At 55.1% G+C, this 14,156-nt stretch overlaps 1 protein-coding gene across 4 annotated transcripts in view; it reads right to left on the bottom strand.

Moving 5' to 3' along the window:
- The window catches only part of RYR1 (ryanodine receptor 1), a 117,391-nt gene extending 107,094 nt beyond the window's left edge, over positions 1-10,297 (bottom strand). For all 4 annotated transcript variants that reach the window (XM_086689675.1, XM_086689677.1, XM_086689676.1 and 1 more), the window contains exons 1-9: positions 10,149-10,297; positions 5,165-5,284; positions 3,948-4,052; positions 2,790-2,864; positions 2,616-2,694; positions 2,240-2,352; positions 1,835-1,928; positions 703-796; positions 473-547 (exon numbers count right to left, since the gene is read on the bottom strand). In XM_086689675.1, coding sequence (XP_086545801.1) covers positions 473-547; positions 703-796; positions 1,835-1,928; positions 2,240-2,352; positions 2,616-2,694; positions 2,790-2,864; positions 3,948-4,052; positions 5,165-5,284; positions 10,149-10,196 — 803 coding nt within the window. In that variant the 5' untranslated portion in view covers positions 10,197-10,297. The remainder of the gene's footprint in view (positions 1-472; positions 548-702; positions 797-1,834; positions 1,929-2,239; positions 2,353-2,615; positions 2,695-2,789; positions 2,865-3,947; positions 4,053-5,164; positions 5,285-10,148) is intronic.
- Positions 10,298-14,156: the final 3,859 nt, after the last annotated feature.

Raw genomic sequence — 14,156 nt, 5'->3', positions numbered from 1 at the left:
CAAAGGGTGAGGGTGCCGGGGGGTCAGAGGATCCCCCAGTCCTCCCATGGACACCACAGTCTTGGTCCAAACCTCATCAAGCCTCCAGCCTTCTTCCAGGGGGGTCCAAACCTTCCTTGGGGCCCTCAAATCTTTCTTAGGAACCCCTAGCCCTCCTTTGGGAACCCCAGTCCTATCTCAGGCCCTCACAACTTCCTCAGGGCTCCCCAGTGCTCCCAGTTTCCCCAGACCCACCACTTTCTCTCCGTCTACTCCCCACACTTTTACTCAGGAGCCCCAATCTCTCCTCAGGAATGCACACCCTCCCTAGGTCCTTTTCCTCCAGGACTCTGGGACCCTGAAGACCTTCATCACCTTCTGGGGCCCCCCAGATTTCCCCTCAAAATCCTCCAGTTTCTTTCTCAGATCTTCCTTCAAGACCCTCTCTCCCCTCCCAGGCCCCCCAGGAGCTCTTAGCCCCAGCCCCTCCCACCTGATTCTCAGTGGCTCCAGTCTCCAGAGGGAGCGGGCGTGGGTACACACAGATCCCCCCTCGTAGTGGACGAGCCTGGGGACACGGGAGAGAGTGAGGTCAGGGGTTCAGTCGCCCTCCTCCCAGAATGTGATCCCCAACCCCACCCACAGGGTCCGGGCGCCCCAAGCCTGCTTTTACCCTTCCCCTCCTGCCCCAACACCCCAGGGCCTCTTGTCTCCAACCCAGACCTGCGCTGGTCCTCGCTGTCAGCGGGGGAAATGGTAAGACACTCATCCATGTGTCCGTGAAAGAGGCGAAGGACGTGGCCTCCGGTCACATAGCCTGGAAAGGAGCAAGGGAAAGTGATCATTGTAGGGCTGGAGCCCTGGACAGGCCTGGGAGCCAAAGTGGAGTTCAGGGGTCCTGCTTCTCCCCTGTGGGAGGTTGGGGATCCGAGTTTTAGGATCTAAAGTGGCAGTCTGAGATTTGGGCTAAGTTTGAGGCCTGAAGCAGGGGTATGAGATTTGGGGTCCGAGGTGGGGAATCTAAGTTTGGGGGTCTGGGTATACAGGGCTGAGGTTGGGGGGGGGGGATGTGGGTCTGAGTTTGGATTTCTGAGGTTGGGGTCAGAGGTTTAAGTCTAACGTTTCTGGATATTGGGCTCTGAGTGTCAGGTCTTGATTTGGGGTCTGGGTTTAGAGGTTTTATGGTTGGGTCTGAGGTTGGGGTCTGAACTTTGAAGGTTGATTTTGGAGTTCTGAGGTTCGGGGTCTGAAGTTATCATTGACAGTTTTGAAGTCTGAGTTGGAGAAGCTTCAGAGTTAGAAGTTGGTGGGTTTGACATTAAGGCCTGAGTTTCAGGATCTGTGGTTTGAGTCTCAGCTTGGGTGTGGGGTTTGGGTGTTAAGAGCTGGGGTCAAAGTTTTGGGGTCATGCTTTGGGATCTTAGCACGGGAAGAATTTGGAAGATGATTTTAGATGTCTGAGGTTAAAGTTTGGAGATCTGAGGTCAGTTGGCTGAGATTTGGGTTCGGAATTAGAGGTCTTGGCTTGGATATCTGAGTTTGAATGTGGGGGTCTGGGTGTGGGGAGCTGAGGTCTCCGTCTGTATTTGCCATCTAAGGCTTGCGGATCTGAGGGCTAAGTTCCAAATGCGGTGCTCTAAGCTTTGGATCTGAGTTTAAGGGTCTGCCCTCCAGGACCTTGAGTGGGGCATGTGAGTTTTGGAGTCTAGATTTGGGTGTCTGATACTGAGTGTGGGGTTTAGAGTCTGAACTCCAGGGTTCTGGATTTGGGGTCAGTATGGACATGTTTGAGGGGCAAGGTGGGAGGTCTGTTCTGGGGGTCTCCGTTTAGGGACAGGAGGTCTGGGACCCTCACCCTCTTCGCAGCCGGAGCAGATGGGGTTCATGTTCCACAGTGTCTGCATGAAGGAGGCATCCACCTGGAGCTCCCCGCTGGCCGTTGACAGGTGCTGGGGGCGGCCGGGAGGTGGCGGTCAGAGACGGTGGGTGAGAATAGTCCGGAGTCAGAGGCCGGAAACCAAAGGTGGAAGCCGGCAGACAGGGGACAGAAAATCAGAGATCACAGATCGGAAAACCAAGATCAAACTGGGCAGCGGGGCCCGGAAGACCAGAAATCGATGTCAGAGGTCGGGAAACCAGGAATCAGGCGTCCGACCACTGGGGCCAGAGAGCTGGCAAATCAGTGACCGGGAGACGGGGGACCCCGTGCGCCCCCAGCCCTGGGCAGTAGTAGCTATGCCGGGGGGGCGGGATTGCTCACCAGGTAGCGCTCTGAGGAGACGCTGACGAGGATGAGGTCGTCCCCAACGCGGACCTTCTCTCCTTCCGACCTCTGCTTGGAGGCCGGGTGCGCCGTCCACCAACAGGCCTCCCCTAGGGAGGGGGCAGGGCTGTCAGGATGAGGACCACCCAGAATGCCCTTCCCCGAGGGGTCCCCAGCCCTCGGCCCCCAATTCTCTTATCACGACCACCCCCTCTCTGCCTCCCGCCCTCACACTCTCTGCCTCGGGTCCCCCCACGCTGGTCCGAGTCTCCCTCGCCGCCCCCGTCCCTGCCCCCGCCGGGCCTGCACCTTCCCCACCGCGGCCCCTGGCCACAGCGCCCCCGTCGCCGCCCTCCCCGCTCCAGCCCCACACCTGTGGCATCTTCCTGGAGTCCCACGTCGAAGGCCAGCTTGTCAGTCATGGAGCGCGAGGTGGTAAGACAGCTCAGGTACTAGGATCGCAGAGGGGAGTCAGCCTCCTCCCGGCCCTCGCCCCGCCCCTGCCCTCGCCCCGCCCCTGCCCTCGCCCCCTCGCTCTCACACTCACCATGCCGCTGTGCGTGTGCCGGAGCAGGATGGCATGGCCGTACAGGAGTGTCCTGTGTCCCCCACCCTGGGACGACTGCAGGGGGGAGGGGGTGGAGAGAGGGCACAGAGTGAGACCAGACCCCCCCCCGCCCCCGCCCCAGGCATCCGGCCTATCCTACGTGGCAGTACGCTCCCCATAAAATACCATGCTCCCCCGGACAGGAGAAAGCCTTAGCTCAGACCCTCAACAGATTCTTGGCCTCGGTTTCCCCATTCATGGAAGTAGGGGCTGTGTCTCTGAGAAGCCTGTGGGTAGGGTGTTTTCTAGTTCCCAAAGCCCACTCTGTCCTCCCTGCCTCCTTCATCCTGTTGAGCAGGCCCCAGAGTCCCTCAGGGAGGCCGAACTGCTCTTCCGGCTGGTCTCCTGAGAGTCCCCCCTAACTCATATTCCGTGGATCCTGGTCCCTTTCGCCGTAACCTGTCATAAGACAGCTGAGCGGCAGCCCATGTGCACCTGGGTAGTCCTACCAGGTGTTAAATATTTGAACATCCCCATAGGGACCCCGCCCTGCGCCGCCACACACGCCGAAGCACAAGGAGCCTGGGCCCCTCCCGGGGTGGGTACATCGGATATACACCCGGTCACTCGATGGCGTCATGCCTCCCATCCTGGCTCTCACATGCCCATGCTCTGAGGGCGCCATGTGATGGGGCCACCTGATCACATGGCAGACCCACTCCTGGAGCGGAGGGGACCCACACTTGGGGCAGGGGGGAGGTGAGAGGAGAGGTCCCATGCAGAGAAGAGCTGGGATCAGGGGCGGAGGGAAGGATGGGAAAGAGGACAAAGGAGCAGGCGGGGGAACGGGTCGGGGGGGCTCAGAAGCCCCCACCCCCTTCCTTCCTTCCTGGCTGGCCTGTCTGGGCTCCACAGCCCCTGACAGCTGGGGTGGGGGAGACCCCCAGCCCCTGTGTGCAGGACGTGGGCCCAAGAGCAGGGCCTGGGGCCAGGAGAGGTGGAAGAGGCAGGTGACACCCAAGGCCAGACCTACCCACTTATCCAAATTGAGGGCCTGTGAGGGGCGGGGCAGAGAGAGGAAGAAGAGCAGGTGGTGAGCGACCCCCGTGGCTTCCCACCCAGCCCTGCCACCGCGCCCCGCCAGGCCGGGAGCCTCACCTCCACGCCAGCCTCCACCGTGTTGGCCAGCATCTCCTGCAGGGCCCGGACCGACAGAGACTGCTCCAGAACGAAGCAACAGATGGCCAGATCGGGGGGCACGTTCTGCGGTTGGGGAGGATGTGAGTGGGGGGCGCGAAGGCCCCTGAGCGCCGGTCTGAATACCCACACCCCTTGGAGACCCAGACCTGGCCCCGGTCCCCGGAGGAGCCCCTGCACCCTGCCACCCCCACGGACACCGGCAACACAGAAGACATGCCTCCTTCCCTCAAACACCTAAACCCTAGCCGAGCCTCATGGAAGCTTCCCACCCCCCACCTATCCCAAAACGAGCCTCAGCCTTCTCTCAGACACGCTGCACCTGTTCCAACGCCACGGGACATGCCTCCCCCTGCAGATAACCCGAATTTCTGCAATCCCAAAGGAGCTCCCCCCCCACCCCCGCCGTCTCCTGCTGTCACCAGCAGACGCTCCCAACTCCTGCCTTCTCCCTCACATGCCCGTGAACCCTGCTTCCAAATCACATCCAACCTTTCTCCTCCCTCCCCAGTCTCCCACCCAATCCCCTGACTCCCAGACACCCTCCCCCTTGGACCCAAGACTCTCTAACCCGCTCAGACCCTTGGCCTCCTCTGAGGCCAAGACGTGATCTGACTCCACGTCCCTTCCCTCTCCCAGTCCCTGCCCTCACCCCCCAGGTCACCTCTTCTCTCAGACCCTGAGTCCACCTTGCCCTCAGACCCAGGCTCCCTCCAGTCTCAGCCTCTAACGCCCTTCCCACTCGGCCCCCCAGTCCCCTGCTAGTGTCCCCCAGCCCTCCAGGGCCTTTGGCTTTGGATCCAAGGCCCTCTGCCCCCTTAGACACCTGCCTCCTGAGACTCCCGAGCCCCTGCTTCTCCACCCCTACCTGCCTCAGACCTCTGGCCCTCTTTCCTTTTCACCCCCCTCCCCATTTTCTCTCTCATCAGCAGCCACCTTCAGATCCCCTCTTCCTTGAACTCAGGGCCCTCCATGCCCCCAGCCACCCTCCCTCTTCCCTCAGGTCCCCTGCTCTCCCTCCTCAGACCTCCCCTCCCGCCTGCCTGGAACCTTCAGCCCCTTTTCCCTCCCAGCCCCTCTCCGTTTTCTCTCCTAGCAGCACCCTCTCTTCAGACCCACCCCCCTCTTCTTTGGACCCTGGCCTCTGCCCCCACAGACCCCCACACTCCCACACACACCTGGGCATTGCTGGTGGGCTCCAGGAAGCAGAGGCGGTTGCCAAAGCCCTCGGCCGCCAGGCAGAGCTTGAGCTGTTCCTTGAGCACCGTGGCGCTGCATTGCAGGACCACTTCGTCGTCCTGCGGGCAGAGCTCGGGGTCAGGGCCCCGCGGACACCGCGCCATCACCCCGCCCCTCTCCTCACGGGACAGGTGGCGACTGATAACACCCACCTCACAAGTCATCACACAGGAGCCTGTGCCCAGGGCTCCACACACTTCTCACGCCCCACAAGACAGGCACGAGTGTCATCCCTATTTTAAAATGGGGAAACTGAGGCTCAAGGAGGGGGCACAGCTTTCCAAGGCCACATGGCTGATAAGGGGACGGGCTGGGATTTGAACCCCAGTCCAGCTGGCTCCAGTAGGGCCCCCAAGGTGAGCCACTGGGGGTGGAAACTATAAGCACCCCAAGTTCAATGGCTTTTAAGCTCAGCCTTCTCTAATTTCTCTTTGTGTATTGTTTCAGTAATGGCTATCATTTAAGGAGTGCTTTCTTGTCTTTCCCTTTTTTAAATTTTATTTTAGAGAGAGCAGAGAGAGAGAGAGAGAGAGAGAGGGAGAGAGAATCCCGAGCAGGCTCCAAGCTCAGTGCGGAGCCCCACACGGGGCTCGATCCTACGACCCTGGGATCACGCCCTGAGCCGCCATCAAGAGTTGGACGCTCAACTGACTGAGCCACCGAGGCGCCCCCCGAGGAGTTCTTCCTAAGGGTATGTGAATGCAGCTCCAGAGCCCAGACTGGATCCAGGGTGGGCGGGGACATGCCGCAATGGACCCGATGTCATCTCCGGTAAACGCCGAGGTAGGACGGCGACAGATAATGGCATCAGAGCAATGCTACACTTCCTGACGTTGATAACCGTGCTGCGGTTTTGTACAACTGCCCTTGCTTCTTCGGAAACAGACACTGAAGTACTTTAGGAGTGAAGGGTGCCGCGTCCACAACTTATCCCCAAAGAGTTGAGGGGGAAAGTGAAGTGTAGACCGAGAGAGGGAGGGGGAGAGATAAATCAAGGGTGCCAAATCTTAACCTGTGGGGGAAATGACTTCAGGCCACGTGGGGGTTCTTTGAAGTAACCTTGCAGCTTTTCTCGAAGTTTGAGGTGCTTTCGAGATTATAAACTGAAGTTGTAAGTAAAATAAAGCGTTTTCGATGGGCTGGGTCCCCTTCCAAGAACTTAACACATATGAACTCATTGCGGAATCCCCACGGCGACCCTCGGAGGTGACCAGAACGGAAACCCGTGGAAACTGGGACCCAGAGGTCACACTGCTGTCACACAGCATAGCTGGGATTTGATCCCAGCTCTCTGTGTCACACTCTTAGAACACTAGGCCACCTCTTCACGTGTTAGTAAAGTTGCCCGTATCTACACTTAGCACTGATGTCAATGTACGCGGAGGAGTGGCCGACGCTTTTCCGACAGTCGAGAATGATACAGACTCCGGCTCTTCACCGCTGAGTCAGGCAGCGGTTGTTTCCTTTTACAGCCGAGGAAACGGGTTCCAGGGTGTTAGGCGTCCCGCCCGAGGCCACAAGGCCTCCAGCCCTTCCATCCGGCATCTCACACAAACGTGCCCCAGTCCTGGGCTTCGAAGCACACGCACAGCCCTCCGTCTGCCCTCAGCCGGGAAGGAAGGAGACGTCTGATGTGTCGGCAGGAGGCCCCATAACTGCTCTGCCCTTTAGTCTCCAACCCCCACGTCCTGGCACGCGCTGGGCGCTCGCGTGTGCACAGGGACATAGAGCTTGCACTTATTAAACACTTACTGTCTGCGAGGCCTTACGCTCTGACCTTTTACATTCCTTTGACAGACGTTCATTAAACATCCGCTCTTACCAGGCACTGATCTAGACTGGACACAGAGCAGCGAATGAAGCAGACAAAGTCCCTGTCCTCACAGAGCTGACATCCTTGTGGGGGAGAGGCAATAAACAAGTGAATAATTTGAATGTCAGTGATAAGTGTTATGGAAAAGAAATTACCCAGGGTGATGTAGGAGAGTGGCTTTGGGGGTAGGGGTGTGTGACACCAGTGAGCGGGTGAAGTGACAGCCTCTCCAAGGAGGTGACATTTGAGCTGAGCCTGGTCCAAATAACAAGAAGAAATCAGGCCTGCTCATCTCTGGGGGAAGAACGTTCCAGGAAGAGGCGGCAGCCTGTGCAAAAGGCCTGTGGCTGGAGGGCGCTGAGGGCGCTGAGGAATAGAAAGGGAGATGGGATGGCGGCGGCAGCACGAGCAAGGAAGCGGGAGGAGATGAGCTCGGAGACATTTTGCATGGATCCCTTGAGTCCTTATGGTACCTATTTTCGTCCCCACTTTCCGGATTAGGAAACTGAGGCTCAGAGAGAAACATTAAAATCACTTGCCCGAAGTTAGGAAGCAGGCCGATGGCAAAGCCAGCATGTAACCCAGAGACCGGAAGCCTAGTCAGTACACCAAGATTCTCTAACTTTCTCCTGCAGCAGAATGAAGGAAGGTGGCCTGGTTACAAATGCAGCTTCCTTGCTGCCTTAGTTTCCCGCCCGACACTAAGAGCATGATTCTGTGGATCTGGGGTGGACGGGGAACAGGGACCATTACCAGCCCTCAGCAGGCTCTGACGTGGGCCGTGCTTTGAGACACCCCAGCCTCGCACGGCTAGAGGTCGCCACCCACGAAGGGGAAATGAAATCATTTTGGGGGCCGTGCCCCCGTGTTTAAAAGGTGAAATAAAGCGGAGCAAGAACAGCACATAGCAACATGCCCTGCGGTTCCAAGGGCTACCTACATTTTAGGAAACTCGTCCCAGTTAAAAATAGGTGTGTGTGAATTCACCCCATTTGTCCCTAATAGCACGAATTAGAGGCAACCCAAATGTCCATCGGCAGGTAAACCGATAGACAAATTGTGGCATATCCACACAGTGCGATGCCACTCTGCAACAAAGAGAAATGAGCTCTCGATGTGCGCCACATGGATAAATGTCAAAAATGCGCTGGGCAAAAGCAGCAGAGGCAAAGGAGCATATATTGTATATGAGAGCCTAGAAGTGACTAATGGAAAAGAGGGAACTTTCCGGGGTGAAGGAAAGGTTCTATGTCTCGATTATGACGGTGGTTACATGGGTGTGTAAAGTTTGTCGAAACTCACTGAATTGGGACGCCTAAAATGGGCACAATTTATTGGTATCGATTATACCTCGGTGAAGTTGGATTTTTAAAATATGTGTGCATCTGCACGTAGTAGGTGACAATATAAAATGTATTTCTGACTGGTGGGATGTGGTCCAGAGTGTTTGAGGGAAAAGCCACGTGATCTCAGTAAAGTTCACGAAAAAGGACCTAGTCTGGGGACAAGAGATGCCGGGGCCAGACCTCCACAACCCAGCACAGGCTAACCTGGCAAGTCTGAGCTCAGTTCTCTTCTTGGGAAGGCAGGAAGGCGGGCTCCCAGAGGCACCCAGAGATGACACTTCCTGGCCTTGACCTTGGGCAAGTGATTCTACCACTCAGGACTTGGTTTCCCTCAAATCTCCCAGCGAGATAAAGATAGGGCCCTACCTCAGAAGATAGGGCAGCCGAGGATATAATTAGATATCTCAGGGAGGCCGAGGGCCCTGGGCATGGGACCCTGACGCAGAGTGGCTGCTTAAGGGCTCATGGCCATGGCTATGGTCTTATTAGGACCAGGGAGGAGGGGGGCGAGAGCCCAACCCATGGTGTCTGCTAAGGGGCTGGAGCTGGGGCAAGAGTCTAGGGTGTGAAGCTAGGCCTCCTCCCGTGGCTGAATGTCCAGCTGTCCCTATCCTTCACTACCAGCCCCAGCTGTCCGGTCCTCCCTCCCAGGAAACCGGACCCAGCTCATCAGGGTCCTATTCTGGGGGCCTGGAATGCTGTGTCAGCATTTCCCAGGGCCTGGGAGGAGGAGGAGGAGGAGAGGGGGCTAGTGCAGGGTCAGCAGACCTGGCCCAGAAGAGAGAACATCATCCCCCCCACCATACTCACAGCCCCACACCCAGCTGAGCCACCGGGAGGGAGAAGTGGAAAGGACTCTGAGATAGACAGGCCCTCCCCCCTATCCTCTCCCTGTCCCCTGCCCAGTCCCCAGAAAAGCCAGCTATTCTGGGAGGGACACCTGTTGTTCCAATTCCCACCCCTGCCCCCCAGCCGGGGATCAGAGATGACAGGAGAGACAGAGCTAGAGAGGCAGAATGAAACGCAGAGAGCCTAAAGCTAAAGAACAAAGAGACAGAGACAGAGAGAGACAGGAAGGCAGAGATGGAGAGACAGAGACACAGAGACAACCCAAAGAGATGAATAGGGAGAGAGACACTACCCAGAGACCATTAGCAGCCATATTTGGCCCTCCTACCAAAAGGGAGGAGGGGAAGAAAGACCTGGAACCCAAGGGAACCCCAGGAGACCCTCAAGGGCTGGGAGTTCAAAGGAATTAGATGCCCCAGCCCAGCCCACCCCAGCCCCCTTCCCAAGAATTTAAATTAGGTCAGAGTCTACAGCAAGAAGAGAATTAGGCCTAGATGGGGGGGGGGGGGGGGGGGGGGGGGCAGGGCAGGGGGAACAGCTAAATTAAGCTCAGGAATTAGAACCACCTTCCCCAAGTGCTGGCTTCCAGGGTGGTGGTGGGGGGGGGGGGGGTGTTGCCTCAGCGGCCCCTCTTCTCTGGGACAAATAGCTAATGTCAGAAGAGAGGATGGCCGAAGATCCCCCCTCCCCATTCTGCAGTCCCAAATTCTTCTAATTCTCTATGGTGAGAAAGGTGAGCGAGACTGAGGGACAAAAAAAAGGAGAAAGACAGAGTGACAGTCACCCAAGGGACAGAGGAATAGATCGCGAGACTCAGAGACTACGAGCAATCAGGACAGAGACACCCGGAGACAAAGAGACACTCAGAGGGACCGGAGAGATGACCCCAGAGACCCCTAGCACAGAGATACTCACCGTCCGCAGAAACTGGACCTCATCCTCGCCCTCTCCTCCGTCACCCATGATGTCGAGGCCCGAGGGGCGCGGGCTGAGATCGGGGAATAGGAAGAGGGGGGCCGCAGGCTGGGCGGGTGGGCTGGGGGTGGGCTGGGGTCGGAGACCTCTGGGGCACCCGCGAGGTAGATGGAACTGCGAGGGAGGACTCGCGTGCTGGACAGAGCTGGGAGGAGGTCCCCCGCCCCCCTCCCGGTTCCCATTGGGCCAGGACGTCCAAGGCCACGCCCCCTCACCGGAGCCCCACCCTCAGACCCCAAACCTCGGCCGGAGGTACGCGTGGGTGGGGTGGGGGGTTGTAGCGGGAGAGTCTGGAAGGTAGCTGCCCTCTCTCCACCTCCCTGGTAAGGAAGATGCCGTCATTCTCCCATTTCACAGAGAGAGAAAACTGAGGCTCTGAGCCGGGAAGCCGCTGCTATATGTCCTACAGCGGAGCCGGTATGCACACCAGGTCTCCCGACTTTAAAAAGCACCATGCTTAAAAAAGCACTGAGCTAGACAGTCTGGATCCGAATCCCAGTCTCGCCACTCCCTTATGTGTCCTTGGACAAGTCACATCGCAGCTCGGCGCCTCGGTTTCCCCAACTGGTAAGGAGAATATTAATAATACGGACCTCACAGGGCTTTTGTAAGGATTAAATGAGATAATGTGTTTACAGCACTTAGTACCAGTGCACAGTAAATGTTATGGAAGTGTTGCCGACATCATCATCATCGTGATAAAATCTTCTGAGGCAGGAATAATCGCCATAGGAGGTGTCTTTCGTGGGCCTGTTGTATTTCAGACCCCAAACTAAGATATTTTCACTGCATCTCGTTTGGTTCTCTCACACCAATCCTGCTGTTGTTCCCATCATTTAGAGGAGGAAGTCAAAATGCATGGTCCTCACCATGAATAATTTTAAGGACACGACTGGAATGAATGATGTAGCTCGCACAACAGTCTTGTGAAGTCAGTAACTTGTGGTGCCCATTTTACAGATGAGACAAGCTGAGCGCAGAGAGGGTGGAGCGACTTGCCCAAGGTCGCACAGAGGCCGAGCAAAGGGTCTGAACCCAGAGCTAGGGTTCTTAACCGTCCCACTTTGTTGTCTTGATAGTTGCATAAAATCTCCTGATTATAACAAAAACCCAAATCCCCAGGGTGGGGCCCAGCACCCCCAACCCACGCCACTCCCAAGTTCTAACCTCCCTCCCCAGGGGCAGCCTGAGCCGCTGAGGGCCACTAGCTGGGCCATCCCTTCATGCAGCTGAGCTCCCTGGGCTTTGTAAATAGGGGAGACTTGGGGTAACCAGCTCTTTCTTGCTTCTGGCCCACCAGGGCCTGGAGGGGGCACTGGCTCCCTCCCGGTCCCCACAGGCTCTGGGGAGCTCAGGTGGAGGGGCTCTGCAGCTCCCTAAAACAGGCAGCTGTGGGGGCCTGGAGCCCCAGTGCAGGACATCATACCCACCTGGGCCTCCTGTCAGTCACGCACCTTTGTGGCGCTGGGCTTCAGTTTCCTCATCTGTCACTTGGGCGAATTTGGAATAGTTCCCACAACCGGGGGTCATGGGGAAGATCCCATGAGGAAACCTTTTAGGAAAAAAAAAGGGGGGGGAACCTTTTAGAGCCTATGACATAGTAACTTACTGATACAGGTAACTTATTGATAATACTAAAATTATTGTTAACATGTAATGGTATCTATTAAGTTCTACAAAACAATACCTTGGGGGCACCTGGGTGGCTCAGTCAGTTGAGCGTCCGACTTTAGCTCAGGTCATGATTTCGTGGTTTGTGAGTTCGAGCCCCGCGTCGGGCTCTGTGCTGACAGCTCAGAGCCTGGAGCCTGCTTCGGATTCTGTGTCTCCCCTCTCTCTCTGCCCCTCCCCAGCTCACATTCTATCTCTGTCTCTCTCTCTCTCTCTCTCTCTCTCTCTCTCTCAAAAATAAATAAATATTTCAAAAAACACCTTACAGCTCAAATTACACATAAAATGTTAATGTGTATATGTTGTTATGTGTTAAATAGTTAAATATTGAAATGTTAATACCATCATCATATATAGCACATAAGTTTGTACCATATTCTTGAATTACATGATGCATAATTACATAATTATATATTTGGGCTAAATGTAATTTACACAGTCCGATATAATTATATGCTTATTATACATACATGGTATGTTAAATATTAAGCTTTTCCTTAGAATTGTATGTATAACAAAATTATTCTGTGTCATTGTGCATTATATCATAAGATATTAATAGTGTTTTTTTTTTTTTTTTTTTGTCAGTCATCATGCTGTGTTTTAAGACCTACCCATTGCAGCTCTACGGACACCTGTTCTGTGGCTGTGGGGGCTTTGCAGAGCTCCCTGGAGACTGTCCTCAACTTCCAATCTTGCCAGACCAATAGGGTGACTCACTGTTGTTTTAATTTGCACTTCCTTGGTCAGTTACCAAGAATTTCTAGCATCTTCTCAGGTGCTTGTCAGAGTTGGGTTTGCTCACACTTGCTCACACTCTTGGCCCATTTTTCTATCAGAGCCGCTGTTTCTCTTGCTGATTTGCAGCTGCGACTTACACATTCTAAAGATTAATTTCCCATTGATTTTTTTAAATTTCTTTAATGTTTATTTATATTTGAAATTTTTTTTTTTTTTAGTGTTTGTTTATTTTTGAGAGAGAGACAGAGATAGAGTGCGAGCAGGGGAGGGGCCGAGGAGACAGGGAGACACAGAATCAGAAGCAGGCTCCAGGCTCCGAGCTGTCAGCACAGAGCCCAATGAGGGGCTGGATGTGGGGCTCGAAACCCAGGAACTGTGAGATCGTGACGCTGAGCCTGAAGTCAGTCACTTAACCGACTGAGCCTCCCAGGCGCCCCAATGTTTATTTATATTTAAGACAGAGAGAGAGAGAGAGAGAGAACACATGCACGTGAGTGAGGTAGGGGCAGAGACAGACAGAGGATCTGAAGCAGGCTCTGAGCTGTCAGTAAAGAGCCTGACACACGGCTTGAACTCACAAACTGTGAAATCATGACCCAAGCCGACATCAGACACCTAACCCACTGAGCCACCCAGGTGCCCCTCCCCTTGATTTTAGACATTCTAACAACGTTGTCCCACTCTGCCATCTTATCGGATATTTGTCCCATGGTGCCTTCATCCCATGGTGCCTTCATTAAGAGAAATAGTTATTTGGATGTTATCAAATGCATCCTTTTTCTGTCTTATGAGTTTTTGTGGTTTGCTTCAGAAGTCTTTTCCTTTGTGGTTGATGGTGTTATTGTTGGTTTTAACCATCCCTGCAGGTCTTGAGAGCTGCGCTACTGCGGTGGGCGGCGGGGGGGGGGGGGGGGGGGGGGGGGGGGGGGGGAGGGGCTTTACTGATCTCCCTCCCTGAGACTTCTGGGGGAGGAGGAGGGGTGTGGAGACACCACAAGCTAGACTCCGCCAACAGCGTTACATCACCTCGCAGATACTAGGGAGACAGGCTGACAGACAGCACATCATGGACGGCACTGCTTGAGACTGGGGGGGGCGGGGGGTGGTAAAGAGGTAGGGAGAGGAAGAGAGAGAGAGGGCCTGAGAGCATACGGTATATCACATAATGGAAAAGCTAAACAGAATGAGCTCTGTGCTTGTCTAAATGTTCTGGCATGAAAAAAAAAGTCCATGGTGACTTCTTTTAGTGAAAAAAAGAAAGGAGTAAAAATATACTTCTAAGAGAACTTTGGTTGAATTGACTAACATCCTAGGTTTGGCAGAAGCATATTAATTACTCTGACCTATTTATTCCACTCCTGGGTATCTACCTACAGAACTGCACCCTTTAACGTTCAGCAAAAGACAGGTGCTAGAATGTTCACAGTAGCCTGAGTCACAATAGCCCCAAGCCAGAAGCCTCTCAGCTGTCCATTACGGGGAAATTGATCAATACATCATGGAATAGTCACACAAAGGAAGACTATACTGTAACAA

This window comes from Puma concolor, chromosome E2, assembly GCF_028749965.1.
Source record: "Puma concolor isolate L17-30 chromosome E2, mPumCon1.1.hap2, whole genome shotgun sequence".
In the NCBI taxonomy this organism is placed as follows: domain Eukaryota; kingdom Metazoa; phylum Chordata; class Mammalia; order Carnivora; family Felidae; genus Puma; species Puma concolor.
This window is presented reverse-complemented; position numbering and strand designations above follow the sequence as displayed.